The following is a 16,658-nucleotide window of genomic DNA, read 5'->3' as shown; positions in this document are numbered from 1 at the left end:
GATCATCATCGTCAAGGAGATAGACAGAGACATATGAATCCGAATCTGAACTATTAGTTTTCTTGTTTACTACATTTTTCCCCTTTGTTGATGCAGATGGTGGTAGAGATTTATTTAGAACAGAAGTATATTTGTTCAGACCCAAATCTTGCATCTTCTTTATATTCTCCTCCACCTGTTTATCCCGTCTTCTCTCATAATCAGTTATCTCATGTTGAACTACTTGCAAGATAGATAAGAACAAGCACACTGTGCGTATTAGATAATATAAAGGATTTTACTAAAAGCTAAGAGGTACTACTATTTGCAGGGAAGATAAGAGGAAAGAGATAGTAGTGCCATGCGTAGAGCAAATAGATAAGATGTGTAGATTCAGTCATAATGAAGCTTGCTTATGATTCTGCAATTTCATAATTGTGGTTGCACTATAACTGTAGTTTTTCCCCTGATCTACGTAATTGTTGGCTTCAGCCTTTATGATTTTTCCTAAAAGATTGTTTTTATGATTGTACTCATGCTTCTAAGTAAAGGAAAAAAAGGCATTATGGGACTCTTTGGTGGCTTGCATTAGCCTATATCTAGGCGTCTGCAGTGTACTTCGCCTGTTTGGTTGTTGAAATCTTTATGCAGGCTTAAACAATGTTCAAAGTACTAGCTAGTACATTGATTAGGTGATGTAGATTTACACAAGCTGATGAACAAAAAAAGTGGAGATATTCTCATCTCTTTCTACCTGTACTAGAAACATAAGTTCTCCACTAAAACATGGATGTGACTGCATATAACACAACGTAAGGAACCAAACACAATTGTACCAAATGTGTCTTGTTTGTGCAGGATAACTAAACACTAAGATATTGTACACGATTATTCTGGCTTAGATTGTGCTGCATAAGGTCTAATACAAGCAAAAGCCAATGGAAGCAATCAATCAATTACACACCCTATGTTGAGGATTTCTTTCGCGTGCATGTTAGATTAGTCGTGTCTCTCATAGTAGTTATGGATGGGGACCAGCTTTCCTAGTGTGCGGAATGCTACATCATTGGCCCTTCCATGCCATTTTTATAAACACAGTGATGCACTCACATGTGTGTCGATGAATGAATGATGTATCTAGCATCACTAGGTTTGGTTAGATCCAGCTTGGTAATAGTTAGCAACTAAGAATTAGGCAGAGTGAACCATAAGATACCTTCTTCTTGTTGTGGACCTTTCTGACTGTTTTGCCTCCTTGTGTTCACCATCAAGGTCGTCGGCGATGACCCAAATCCAGCGATGGTTAGGGTTTAGGGGTTGGTGAGAGAAATGGGGATGGGGCATGTTAGGTGGAAGGGGCGAGAGAAATGTGGATGGCAATGAGATAGAGCGGGATGCGACGAGTGAAGTCGGCGACGACGCAGCTCATCGACGCGATGAGAGGTAAGGGGGCGGCGATGAGGTACCTGGTCGAGGAGGCAGGTCGTCGACGGCGGATGTATCCTAGCGGCGGCGGTGAGGTACCTAGTCGAGGAGGCAGGTCGTCGACGGCGGTTGTGTCCCGACGGTGGCGATTAGGGTTGGAGAAACCTGTGGGGGAGAAAGAAGAGGAGTGGGGGAGAAAGAGGATGAGTGGGGGAGAAAATGGTGTCCCAAGCGGCGTTTTTAGTGACGACGCCGAAAAATACTTTTTGGCGCCCAATTTGTTTGGCAATCCATAGGCTAATGCGTTTAAATATAGTAGCGCTGGGTACATATTGAAAACACTTGAATAGCCCAATGGTTTGACCTACTAAGGGCTTGTTCGGTTATTCCCAATACACATGGATCGGATGGGATTGGAAAAAATTGAGAAGAGGTTTGACTTGTTTGGGATTTAAACCCATCCAATCCCACTCAATCCACATGGATTGAGAGCTAACCGAACAAGCCCTAACTATGAGATCTAGCTCCCAGGTTCAAGCCCACAAAGAGACAGTTTTTGTTTTGCCTACATTTTTATTTATTCTTTGTTTTTTATTTCCCTCTATGATTTTTTGCAATTATCTATTCATGGACACATTAGTTTGGTTTATGATCATGTTATATAATACTTGGAAATAATTTTAACATAGTGGTACTATACATATCTCACTTGCAATAGCATCTCTCACTTAGAAATTAGCCTTTATATGAGAGATATATACCTTTCATAGGATGTGTGTCACCACTTTGTCCGAAGGATTTGAAACTTTTTTTGTCAACATTGAACACCAAAATGAATGGTCCATGCAAGTTTTTAGATTTTTATAGCTAGGTTATGGTATTGTAAGAAATATCTTTAAGAAATGCATCAAATAATTACAGTAATTGGTAAACTAGGTCTGAAAAATGCATAAATGCACACAACATCATAGGTTGGTTCAATAAACATCCCATTAAAGTTTGAAATGATTTGGATAAAGTGGGAGTATAGATCCATCACAAGCATGAACATATCTCACTGAGTAACTAGGCTCTATGTGAGAGATGTATGCCTTTTCTGAGGATGTATGTCACCACTTTGTCAGAATAAATTGAAATTTTTTTGTCAACATTGTACACCAAAATGAAGTGTACATGCAAGTTTTTAGATTTTTCTAGCTACCGAGGGTTTTTTACCACTTATTCTTTAGTAAAATAACAAATAATTACATTAATAGTTAAACTAGTTCTAAAAATTGCACCGGCACACAACATCATGGTACAGCTCCATCAACACCCCAAAAAATTTTGAAATTATTTGGAGAAACTGGTACTATACATCTAAATGAATAAAAGAAAAATACAAAAATGATTGAAAAATATCAACAAACACAAAAAAAAATCTGACTATCGTATAGCTTGAACCCAGAACGCTAAGGTTCAAAGTAGGGAGTGGTTACCATTGCACTAGTCAAGTTTGTTCATTAGTAACCGAGCACAATTCTATTTAACTAATGGCACTTATGAATAAAAAAACTGAAAAGAATGGCACTTAGAAATGGTACATTTCAGTATTCACAGGATTCACATTCTATACAGCATACGTGGAAACTACATCTGAAAACATCGGAAGTAAGACTGCACGCACTATTTTAGAATTCATTACTAAGGCCCAGCTCATCTTCAAGGTCATCTCCCTCTTCAAAGAGCTTGAGGAACCGCGCCTGGTCTCGCTCCCTCTTCTTCTTCTGCCAGTACCTAAAGCCCCCGAACAAGGCAGTGACGACAAGGACTGAAGCAAGAACACTAACTACTATGATGACAGCAATTGATGTCTTCTTAGTTTCCAAATCTTCACTTGGTCTGTTAAATGTGCCCATTCATCGAAGACAGCATCAGGCTTAAATGTGCCCTCCTCATACAAACCACATCGCTTGCATTTCTTTTCTGGAAGCTCTGTTAAGGGCTGCCAAAATTGCAATATTCAATATATGGTGCTAACAAAACAATGAGTGAGGAACTAAAGATCAATTTTAAGTATCATACCGTAAGGAAGTTGCACTCAGCTAGTCAATGGATGATGGTAACACTTAATATGTAAAAAGCCTATGTGAAATGAAAGAACATAAAGTAGCATACCGTAAGGAAGTTGACAGTGTTCTGACCATCAGCCCTGTGGTAGTTATTGGTTTGGCTGGTAACCCTAGCAGCAACCTGCTTGGTCGCATCAGTCTTTGCAGCAGATGGTTTCTCAATAGGTGGAGCACTTGCAGCTGGTGCCACTGCTGGTTTGGGGGCTCACCGCTTCCAAAGAGATAACCCAGAGAACTATGACCACCACCGGCACTACCACCACGGCTCATCTTGATTATTGAAAAGAGAAACTGTACAAAGATCTAATCAGGTATGAAGCATTACTTCGACACATTGTATAGAGGTACAAGAGAGACAATGCAAATCAATTTAATTTCAAGTACCACAAATAATTTTGAAAATACTAAAGTATGTTTGGATCTGCCACCAACACTTGGTAAGGATATAATTCTTCAAGAACAAAGTAAAACAGAGAAGATATAGTTTGACAGGATCTACTCTATTAAACTTTATTAGGTACTGTAACTACAAACAGATGAAAACATTAAAACATATCTCGATCTGTCATGGAATCTTGGTAACGATCTTATTAAGGATGTAATGGACCGATCTTCCAGATATACTTTTACTCAGATACTCAGATAGAGTGATAGACACTGATTTCCTTCTATGATGCATGTTTGTGCAGAAAACTGATGCACCAACAACTGTAAAACTAAACAGATTGATAGAACGATCAAGGAAAAGAAAACATCTTCGGTTTAACTCTGCCAAGTAACAAAGTTCAAAAGAACATCTGCCTCTAACGTTATAACAAATTGTCCAGACAGCCACTATCACGCCATTATAAACCTTTTTGTCAAACTGCACAGTGCAATAGATATCCAATATTTTCACTGCCGATGCTGATGATTGTGAGTTCTTGAAGTTGACGTCTTCCCTGGCATACGCCGCTCATGAGTTCAATTCATTCAATCAAGCCATGGTCAGTATCAGAAATATGTTGTATTAGTCTGAAGAATAGGCTTGTTCATAAATCAACTATCAATACTAGAAATCCTCATCTTCATCTTCTATGGACATGTCATCATTGTTGTCGTCGCCACCATCATTAAAATATTGAAGCATTGTATCATCTTCCTCCTCATCCTCACTATCTTCAAGAATAATAGCAGCTTCCTTCTTTTTTCTTATTAGTTCCTCTAAATTGCCTTCAATTAGAGTGGCTTCTCCACCTTCAACATTGTGCAGAACCTGATTATCATCACCTTCTTGCACTATATGCTCAATATCAGAACAATAATCATCCTGATGCACATCATTACTGCCCTCATATTTTTCAGCCACATCATAAATATTCCTATGTTCAAATTTCTGCACAACTCAGAAATCTTTACATTGTGGAGTTGTGTCTTCCAGGTAAAATATCTTTTTCGCTTGGTCTGCCAAGATAAAAGGATCAGACTTGTACCAAAATGACTGCACATTGATGGATTTGAAATGTCTGTCATCTCGAATGCCCACAGTCTTGCCTACTTGGTTGTACCAATCGCATCAAAATAGAACCACCGTCCGACGAACTTGATAATTCGAGTTATATTGTAACTCAATTACCCCTTTAAGGACACCAAAAAAATCTATGTTCTCCCCATTATGTTCACCTTCAGTCATTACACCACTATTTTGTGTCTGCATGAACTTCTCACGATCCACTGCGCTAAACCGCACTCCATTAATCTTGCAAGATGTACTAGTCTTAACTCGCCGAGCTGGGCCACATGATAGTGCCCACAGTCCTTCGCTAACCAATTCTGGATTCTCATTACGCTTCTTCTCAATCTATCGCAACAAAATTACTAAGCTCAGCAATTACATATGCACACCAAAAAATTTAGTAAACCTATAACATAAAAGTTTAGTGACTTACATGGGACATAAACACTTTGCAAATCCTTGTTGAACCATTCGATCAACATCATTTGGACGTGCACCTTGGTGCGATAGCTCCTCCCTGTACAGACTACATGGCATACTTTATTCATAAGAATATTTTTAAATTTAATAAATAAAACATAAATTAAATCTCAAACATGTAAACGATACTTACTTCAAATATTCCTCTACTTCATCAGCATTATGTAGCACATACCAAACTAACTTATTCATGATAGCATCATCAATGTACTCAGTCTTAGTAGCTCCAACAAGAGTAGCACCATGCTTAAAAACAGAGATGTCATTAGGCAATGTCATCTCTGTACCACTATCATCATCCTGGTTAAATCTAGTGTCAACATCCTTCATGTACCTAGAACAAAATGTCAAGGTATCACTTGCCATATATGCCTCAGCAATTGATCCTTCCGGCCTAGCCCTATTCGTTACAAAAATTTTCAAAGTGCCTAGTTGCCTTTCTATTGGGTACATCCATCCATACTGAACAGGTCCTCTAAGCAGTGCCTCATCGAGAAGATGGACACACAAGTGCACCATGACATCAAAGAAGGCAGGTGGAAAGATTTTCTCAAGCTTGCATAGGATCAATGGAATTTCTCCTTTCAGCCGTTTCACAACATCTATCTGTAGATTTCTACTGCATAGTTCCCTGAAAAAGGTCCCCAGCTCTGCAATTGCTTCATATACATCCTTCCTCACCAGTCCTCTAAGACCAGCAGGTATGATTCTCTGTAGGAGTATGTGGCAAGAATGTGTTTTCAGTTTTCCAACCACCTTTGAACCATCTTCACTTATGTATCTTGCTAGGTTATCCGCAAATCCATCAGGAAACTTGATACCTTTGAGGAACTTGCAAAACTCGACTTTCTGATCCTTCCCCAACACATATGGAGCAGGTGGAGCCCTACAGGCCGAGTTGCCATCTTGTTGCAAGTGCAGTTCAGGTCTTATGCCCATATCATACAAATCTAGCCTTGCATTATGTGTGCCCTTGGACTTGCCAGGTATACTGAGTAGTGTGCAAAGAATATTTTCACATACATTTTTCTCTATGTGTATCACATCAAGATTATGTGGAAGCATCAAATCTTTCCAATATGGCAATTGCCACAACCCAGATTTCCGGTTATAAATCTTTGGACCGTCACTACGCTTCCTTTTATTTCCAGTAATGTCAGCCTGCTCCCCTGGCCTAACATCTTTCACCTTCTCTAGCTCTTGTAGGACCTCATCCATAGTAAACCTGCCAGGCTCAACTTTGTTTTCACGCTTACCATTGAAATCCAAGCTATTCCGCCATGAATGTGTCCTTTTAAGGTAATGACGATGTCCAATGTAGAATAACTTGTTCCTTATTGACAGAGACAATGGATTCTTGTCGCAATAAATACATGCATAATACCCTTTTGTTGTTCGCCCAGATAACGTGGCTAGCGCTGGATAATCATGTATACACCATAGTACAGCAGCACGAAGGTCGAACTTCCTACCAGTACATGCATCATAGGTCTTGACACCCTTCCATAGCTTGAGTAGTTCTTCAATTAGGGGCTCAAGGAACAAATCAAAATCCTTTCCTGGACATCTTGGACCTGGGATGAGTAAAGACATAAAGCAGTTTGCTGGATTCACGCATTCCCATGGTGGGAGATTAAGCGATGTCACAAGCACTGGCCACATACTGTACTGGGTACTCATGTTGCCAAATGGATTGAATCCATCGGTAGCTAAGGCTAGCCTCAGGTTCCTCGGATGATCAGCAAAATCTGGGTACTTTCGGTCAAAGTCCTTCCACGTTTCCCCATCAGCTAGATGGCTCATCAAATTGGCGACTGGCTTCCTCACTTTCTTGTGCCATCGTGTTTCCTCAGAAGTTTGTTTCGAAGCAAAAATTCTTTTCAACCTTGGCAAGAGTGGAAAATGCCTCAAAACCTTATGTGGAACCTGCTTCGAACCAGTTTCATCTTTCCATCTAGACTCCTTGCATACTGGGCACACATTCATTTTAGCATTAACATTATGAAACAACAAACAATTGTTCTTGCACACATGGATGTTTTCGTATCCAAGGCCCAATTCTTTAAGATATTTCATGGCATCATCATATGATTTTGGCAACTCACTGTTAGGGTATCCATCTGACATCAGCATCATCATTGCTGAAAATGTTGTATTGCTGATTCGATAACGAGACTTCATATAAAACATCCTCGCCATAAAATAAAATTTTGAATGGCTAGAACCCGGACTAAGCGCCTTCTTTGAATCTCCAAGAACTCCTGCAAATCTTGGCTCTTGTCCATCAGCCTCTGCCGCTGCAAAGAGTTCACCGATCATCTCTAGTACTCCATGATCATCATCATAAACATCATCGTCCACATCCATATGTATCCCAAATTCATGATCATATCCTTCGACCTCCTCCTCTATACCCTCAACTTCTGTATCTACCGACTCCCCATGATGAATCCACCTCGTGTATGTAGCTGACATTCCATAAATGTGTATATGGGTTTCTACTTCACTCTGAGGTCACAACCTTTGATTAAGACAATTCACGCACGGACAACGAATGTGTGTGTTTTTGGGGTATCTTTCACTAACAAAATTCATGAACTCTTCAACTCCTTTCACATATGCAGGTGTGAAATGTTTCCCATAAACCCATCTTCTATCCATCTATTTTGATAATAAATTAAAACTTGCATTAACTCCCTAACTATGATTAAATTGAAAAAATTTGAAAACCACATCGAACACATGCATATATGAAATAAAATTCAAACACACATGGAACCTTATTGTCAAAAAACAACACATCAGACCTTGGCTTTTCTTCCCGCCCTGCTGTTGTCCTGTTTTCCATTCTGTTTCTGCTGTTTCGATAGTCCGGTAATAAAAACAACTAGCAGAACGCATGTGGGGTTTGGTTGAATCGGGTAATACAGATGAAGAAAATTCAAAAACAACAATATAGTGTTTGGTTTGATTTCTGAATTTTTTAAATCAGATGAAGCACATTGACTACTAACAGACCTAGTAGCAAAATCACCGATAGTGAACCACAGGGAGAGGGAGAGGGAGAGGAAGAGGGTGGTCCTCACCGGCGATGTGTGTGGCGGTGGAGGAAGGTGAAGAGGACGCAGTGCACGGCACGAGATCACCAGGAGGAGGGAAACCTTGCTGCTCGGTATGGCGCGGGATCACCAGGAGGAGGGAAACCTTACTGCTCGGTATGACGCGGGATCACCAGAAGGAGGATCATGGCGGCGATTTGTGTCCGGTCACAGCCCAATGCGATACGGCCTGGTCCAACCAAACGCTTAACAACGGGAATAGGTTATAGTGTAAATGGATTATAGGTTAAAAACTCTCATTGGTTATAACAACAAGCGCGTGGTCTAGTGGTAACGCTACTACCTGTGCAAGGTAAGGTTGCTGGTTCGAAGCTCTGCGGGAGCAATTTTTTCCCAAATAAATCTAAGCAACGATTACTAAAACTCATCTGTGACCAATATATTTCATCATTACATCGACCAAACAAGGCAAATTAGCGATGACGATATCAAATCTAATCTGTGTCGAAATTGTTTCGTCAAAAGTTTGTTTCTATGACGTTCCTGTCATTTTCGTCATTCATATTCAAGCCTAATCTTCGTCAATTGTACTTTTTGACGAAGATGTAAATTTGGTCATAGAGAGGTATCAATCTGTGGCTGAAGTAACCAGCGTCACAAGAAAATCATCACTAGTGATCAAATTCTTACTAGTGGAAGCAGGAGCGCCGGCGCCAGGAGAGGGAGCAGCAGGACTCTTCCCCCTCGCCTCAGCAGGACGTGGATTCTAGGAGGCATCCCTCCTCTGTGCCTCAGCTAGACTTGCCCCTTGCACCACCGTAGGGCAACCTAGCTGCTGGAGGAGACCCCAATGGAAACGACGACGGTGGCAGTTCGAGCCATAGCGTGTAGCCTTCGGAGGAGCAGGAGCCGGAGGGATGGGTCGCCCGATCCATCACTCGTGATGCCGCTCACGGTTGTCATTTCTACGATGCTCTCGACACCTTGCTACGTTGGGCCTTCGATCGACAAACTTGGTCGATCGAGTACCGCTGTGTAGTCCACCAGCACAGTCGCAGGGTTATACTTGGACCAATGGGAGGCTACCTACCTAGTGCGTTGTCCAGATGATGATCTCCACGGTGCAGAGGCCTACTCAGAGCATTATTCTATCACTGAGCAGGATACTATCGAGGCAACCATGCTGGATGCTGCATGGTGTGCACTTTTGCAGTACTGTTCATTGTTCAGTGGGGTGGCTGATGGTCTCAACCTGAATGCCGCTCGAGTAGCAGTACCAGGAGTGTGATTGTCTCACACGTTGGTGAGGGAAATCCAAGATTGAGCAGCATGGTCAACCCGTCGTCGTGCTCAACACCGAGCTAGACCACGCCCTTGATGTGTTCGGCAAGGCTCGTGCGGAGATTGTGGAACTAAGTGCTAAGTGCATGGAGTGCCGTCATCAGGAGGATGGTTCCCCCACCCCTGTTGGGACTCAACACCCTTACCGCTTGTCGCCCCGTGGTCATCATGCTTATGGCACCCCTGATTGCAGGACCTGGATAAACTTGGAGCCTTAGATCGCTAGTGTCGGAGTTTGTAATAAATGCTTAAGTCAGGTGTCTTAATCTTAGTCACTCATAGTTAGTCAGGGTAGTTTGATTATCATGTGTTCCTATGTTTGTCATAGTAAACTTATACTGGATTTGAATTTTTGTAATGATTGTCACCAAAATGTGGGTGTCCCCTACAATTTGGTGTAGTTATTAATAAAGTTATTCATTTAGTTGGGCAGCCTATTACTTCCACTTTCCTCTTTATCTGTGAAGCTGTATTTGGCTATGTTGAGATTCAGTGAAGATGCTCATTTGCTCAGTGTTATGAAGACCTTTATATATCTTTTCTTATGTTGAAAGATGACAAGATCAATTCTGATTTGTGAATGCTTTCTACAGATGTCTGACAACAGGCACCGAGGTGGAAGGCTTACCCAGCAGCAGCAACAGTACCTCCAGAATAGTCAAACGGGAGGAAGTTAGTACCAGAGGCAGAACAACCAGTCACCTCGCTTTCTTGCCCCAGCAACCAATCAGAATAGCCAGATAGCCCCAGCGCAAGGAGGAGGCCGAGGATGTTTCCACTATGGACAACAAGGTCACGGGATGATGCAATGCCTAAAGAAAGCAACTCAACAGCAGTCAGCTCCCAATGCCGCAGCAAGACAGAATGCATCTCAGCAAGGAGCAAAGAACCATGGACAACAATGTACCCAGTATGGAAAGGTGAACCACCTAGTGGCCGACACAGTTTAGGAGACCATAGGAGTGGCACTAGGTATGTTCTTAGTCGCATCTCATTCTGTAAGTGTGTTGTTTGATAATGGAGTCACACATTATTTTGTAACTGCATCATGGGTAGAAACACACAGCATACCAGTAGCACACATGTACCCGCCTATGAGGGTTAGTTCAATTGGTGGGAGGACACAAACAGATAAATTTTGCCCAAATGCAAGAGTTCAAATAAGGGGGATAGAGTTAGATGTCCTCCTAGGGATGTAGACATAGATGTCATCCTAGGGATGAATTAGTTGACCAAGTACCAAGCAAGCCTTAACTTTGATAAGAGGACTGTGAAGTTGGTGTTCTTGTAAGGATAAGAAGTATTGGTGAAGTTGGTCTTGTATGGACCAAGGAAAGGAAGTTGTCACTAGATCGCTGCCCATAGTGAGGCAGTCAATCCTCTCAAAGTCATCAATGTAGTATCAGAATTTTCAGATGTGTTTCCTGAGGAGTTACCAAACACGCTACCTGAGAGAAAATTTGAATTTGCCATAGAGCTTATCCCGGGCGCCATCCCAATTTCTAAAAGAGCCTACAGAGTGTACAGACCAGAATTGGTGGAACTCAAGAAACAGATAGACGAGCTGTTGGAGAAGGGTTACATCAGACCCAGCACCTCGCCTTAGGCCGCCCCAGTGTTGTTTATAGAGAAGGATGGTACGAAGAGTATGTGCATTGACTACAGAGCTCTGAATGAAGTCACTATTAAGAACAAGTACCCCCTGCCCATAATAGAAGATTTGTTCTACTAGCTGAGAGGAGACAGTGTGTTCTTGAAGATAGATCTAAGGTCATGTTATCATCAGCTCAGGATCCGGCCTTCGGACATACCAAAGACGACATTTAACATCAAGTATGGGCTTTATGAGTACACAGTTTTGTCCTTTGGAATGATGAATGCTCCAGCGTTCTTCATGTACTAGATGAACAACGTGTTCATGGACTATTTGGACAAGTTTGTAGTGGTGTTTATCGATGATATCCTTATATATTCTCAGAATGAGGAAGAGCACGAGGACCATTTGAGGAAGATATTGCAAATGTTACGGGAACATTAGTTGTATGCCAAGCTGAGAAAATGTGAGTTATGGATCAGCGAGGTCCTGTGCTCGGGCCATATCATAAACCGAGATGGGTTAGATGTGGATCCGAAGAAGGTTAATAAAAAACTCAATGTTTAGTGATATGTATTGATCATGACAAATATCATTTAAACTTGAAATAATCAAACGCTAAATCTACGCTATACGCTTTATCCATCACTCAATAGAAATTGAAATAATGAAATAAGCTCTTAAGTGTTTTCCCTGTCTCAAGGAGAGAGAAACATCTGTATTCACAGCGAAAGAAGCCCACTTTCCCACACGGCTACCAAGTAGTTGGTAGTGGTGGCCTCGGTATTTGTATATACCTACTAAAAATTGGCATAACAAATATAAACCAAACTTTCCTAGCAACTAATAAACAAAAAATCCTAATACACAAACCTATCTTGGATAAACTGATTTAGAAGTAAACATGAAATGGAGAGAGAACAAACAATATCTAACCATCTTAAACAACCTCATTTGAATAATTAGGTAAAAACTAGATGTACTTTTATCTCTAAAACATGGTGAAAGCCTAGTTCCAAAATGTAGTTAAAATTAAGCAAAAATGAACAATAATTGGTAATTGAAACATAATTAAACCCATCTTTTTTAGCAACCTTCTTCCAAAAAAATAAAGATCAAAACCTCTCCCTTGTATTTTGTGAAATCTGGACCTTCAAAATCGCCTCTAATGAAAGTTGGCTGCGAGCTACAACTACTGTCGGGAAGGACGAAGGGGTATTTATACTATAAAGTTCACTACCGGTTGACTTAAGGAACCGCACGTGAAAACATATTTCCGCTAGCAGTTCTCTTTACACAACCACTAGTGGAAATCGTCAATTTCTACTGACTGTTGGTATAAGGGTACCGCCAGTGGAAATTAGATTATTACTGGTGGTTCAATTACTTACACCAATTGCCGGTGGGACGATTTCCACTTGCGGTTCTTTAAACCGGGGTCACATGTTTATTTTCAATGGCGCACCATAATTGAAACCAGTGAAAAGTTGAATGCAATACAAGTTTAGAGCTCGTTTGTAATAGTGGTAAATAAACTCACTAATTTCCGTGGGCTGTCTTACTGCAGCCCATAAAAATTAACCAATTTTTGTGGAGTTAACAGAGAGAGCATAAAATTATCTTGGGCCACATAAATTTTGCTTTTTCCTGCAGTAAAGATCAGGTCATCACATGTGTAGACAAAGAACCTTTTTAATATAATATACACTCCACCCTGTGCATCTCTATCGTGAGGTGTACACAGCCTAATATTTCTGAGAAAATATAACAGATTGATGCGAGTACATCCTAAAATTAGTGAAGGGAGTTTAGTTTGTTGAAGAATAGAATGGTGTCACAGAGAAGTTTAGAGTTCAGACAAACTGTGTTTATCGATGCGATCACTGATACATTTCTTCCTGATCCATATTGGGTAGAGTCGTCTCTGACACGAATGCAATTTCGGTTAAGATCAGAACGATTACATACATGCCGCAAGCGGATGGATCAATGGATCACTCGGAGGCACGGCCGTTGAACGATTCTGACTTGAACTGCTCATAGAACTTGGTGATGAACTCCTCCGCCTGCATGTCGATGGCGTGTGGGCAACTGCTGTCACCGTCATCGCCACCCTCAGCACCCTCTTCCTGGTCGCTGTCCATCTGGTGCAGATCCTCAGCGGACGCGTAGCGGCTGGTCATGCCCACCTCCTTGATCTCGAAGCCGAACCGTGCCTGCGACGGCGGCGGGAGGATCACGTCATGGTACACATCGGCGTGGCCCAGCGGCGGTGGCGGCGGTGGCGGCGGGTAGTACTCCAGCTGCCCGCGGAGGCGGAGCGGGCGCATACCGTCCACGAGGCGCTTCCACGACGTTGACTCGTCATCGGCAGGCTTGCAATCGTCATCAGCAGCCGCGATGGCTCTCTTCTTGGGGCTCGTGGTGTCGTCGTCTGTCTTCTTCATGCTGTCGTCGCTCCGGCCGAAGGACAGGAACATCGCCCTGAAGAGGCTGAACGCCCCGCGCTTCTTGCGAGTGGAAGGGCTACTGGAGGAGACGGGAGTGGTGCATTCCATCGTCAAGCGATGGCCATCGTCCTTGGTGGATTCTCCGACACTGAACAACGCCTCCTCCTCGTTGCTTGCGGCCGAGGTGATCGTGGGAACATCCCCATTGATATTTTCTTTCTCCTCTAGGCTTATTGTTACGCTAGGGATGGCAGTGCAGGAGACCGCGTCGGCGCCATTGTTGTCCAGCACTACGGCGGCAACGATCATAGGCGAAACAGCTACTTCCTCCATGCCAGGGAGGAAGAGAAGGCACGAGGCCTTCGGCTTCGAGGGTAAGGCTCTCCTGCAAAGCAACGAGGGCTGACAGGAAGGAGTCCTATATATATCTCCGTCGAGATGGTTTGAAACGCGGGCTATTTCTGGACAACATTATTTATGTGGTCCACGATGTTCGGACCGGAGAATTTCGCGGTGCTCCACACAAGATCACAACTGAGTTTAGGCACCCAAAATCAACTAGCTAACATTAACATGTTCAGCAAGCCACTTGATGATGCAAGATTTTGCAAGTTAAGAAATAAATTGAACATCTTAGACTTGTCTAACATGAGTTGAATGCACTATCATACATGCATGCCTTTTTCTCCAACCAAATTAAAGCAAAGTAAAACCGATTATGCATATGCATTCATACCTTACTAGTGTGTGGTTCGTGCATACAGATACACAAGTGGTAAATTAGTCATTTATTGAAAATTAAATGAATTTAGTTCATCTCCTACCACTAATGTTTGTATGGCTGCTTGTTGCTAGTGCTAGTATATATGGTTTGTTCATGAACAAGTGAACTAGTGTTTGATTTATATAGGACCGGTAAGACTACTAGAGGGGGTGAACGGTAGTTAGTGCTCAAACCATGAACACATTAGCGAACGAGTGATCTCATGATTACAAAACGTTCCTAATACTCACATGAGACCAGCAAAACAAACGGATCGCAAATCGGACACCAAAAAGTCCAAAACGGTCCAATACGGTATCGTCAACAAGTGTTGTTTTCAGCAGTATGAAATTCTGTTGTTGAATTCAAAACTAAACCAAACGAACTCCGATTGATATGAAATTTTACACACACCTGAGCAAATACGTTTCCAAGATCTCCCCAAATTTTGAGCTCAATCGAACTTGTGAATCACCCGCGGATTTAAAAATACTGTCAGAAACTGGAGTTTTGTTTGGGTTTTCTAGAACGAGTTCAAACTGAGTTTTTCTCAAATCGCGACCAAAATCTGCAACAACTAGGTGTATGCAGTGGTACGAAGAGTGCAACTCACCACCAATCAATCTAACGCGACTGCTTCCATTTGCAGTTTTGGATGAACTCGAGCAGTGTAGTGGACTATCGAAACCGGTGTTTTTAGCTTCTGATTGCTTGTCTACATAGGCTACACCCGGTTGACAAGTCAGACAAAGACAATGCTTACAACCTCTCGCACTCACATGCTTTTCAATAAAATTTGGAATCCGCTGCAAAATCTGATAAATTTTGAAAATTTCAAATGGTATCTATTTCAGATATGTTTCTAGCATGATGAGTGATCACTGTTTGGGGTAGTTCACCTTGTTCACTTGTGACTAGCACTTAGTTGATTTCCTGCTTACTATATGCTTAGTGTTGTCTTTGTGGTGAACACCTCTTTGAAATGCTTAAAACTGAATCAAAATACTTACACTTCACATATCCTGTGCATATGTCCAGTTTGAGCATCTGCTAGCACGTGCATTTATTGCTGCATACTTAGCACAACACCACTTAGAGCATTTTTTACACTATGACTGGTATACTCCTGAAGGTCATGCATTTTCTCTATTTCATACTCTTTGTTGCATTTATGTTTTTCTCAGGGGAGGTTCTCTTGTCAAGGGGGAGTTTTTTTCTTTTTACCCCTGTCTGTGCTTGATAAGTTCACTTGTCAACAAGGGGGAGAGATTTTGAGATATCATGTTTCCTCTATCTAGGGGGATAATTTTGTCTTTCAGGCTTCCTCTCATTCAAGAGGGCGAGATGTGTTATTTAGAGCTATTGTTAGTTGTTTTGAGCCGTTTGCCTCATTCTAGAGGAACTAGCTTTAATTTTAGCTTTTGTGCTGATCTTATGCTCTGAATTGATTTTTTATGCTCTCATAAAGCCTTTTGTGCTCCGATGAAATTTTGGCTTCTGGCTAGTGGTGTTGAACCCTGTTTTTTCCTCTTATTGAGGGCTAGCCTTTTCTTGCTTGGTCGTGTTGAGCCGTTGCCCATTTCTTTGGGGACCAAGTTTTTCTTACTCTAAATGACTTGTCTGGCTTTTATCTAGCTTATGGTCATTTGAGTGAGTTTCGCTTCTTCTTCCTCTTTCTGTTTACATATGCTCAAATGGTGGTGTTGACAACGCACTCAACAAGGGGGAGATTGCAAACACAAGGTTGACTTGTCCCGTGTGGTTCAGGTTGATGATGAGTGATTGTCAATGGGTAGCGCTCTGGGGTAGTCAGTGGACTGACCAGAGTGTGAGATTATGCTTGTGCAACCATGTCGGTCGACTTGTGGTGTGCAGGTGTGGAGCACAGGAACGATGGTCGACGGCTGAGGTGAAGGTCATGCGGGCTCATGCTGATGGACCGGTAGCGGTGAAGGGCGAGT

At 41.9% G+C, this 16,658-nt stretch overlaps 1 protein-coding gene across 1 annotated transcript; it reads right to left on the bottom strand.

Annotated features, from left to right (window-relative positions):
• Positions 1-13,410: 13,410 nt before the first annotated feature.
• On the bottom strand, positions 13,411-14,320 carry LOC100216952 (uncharacterized). Its single transcript, NM_001367571.1, has one exon. The coding sequence runs from the start codon at positions 14,265-14,267 to the stop codon at positions 13,479-13,481; it is 789 nt and encodes a 262-aa protein (NP_001354500.1). The 5' UTR covers positions 14,268-14,320; the 3' UTR covers positions 13,411-13,478.
• Positions 14,321-16,658: the final 2,338 nt, after the last annotated feature.

This window comes from Zea mays, chromosome 3 (assembly GCF_902167145.1).
Source record: "Zea mays cultivar B73 chromosome 3, Zm-B73-REFERENCE-NAM-5.0, whole genome shotgun sequence".
Lineage (NCBI taxonomy): Eukaryota > Viridiplantae > Streptophyta > Magnoliopsida > Poales > Poaceae > Zea > Zea mays.
The sequence above is the reverse complement of the archived record's forward strand: the minus strand, read 5'-3'. Positions and strand labels throughout refer to the sequence as shown.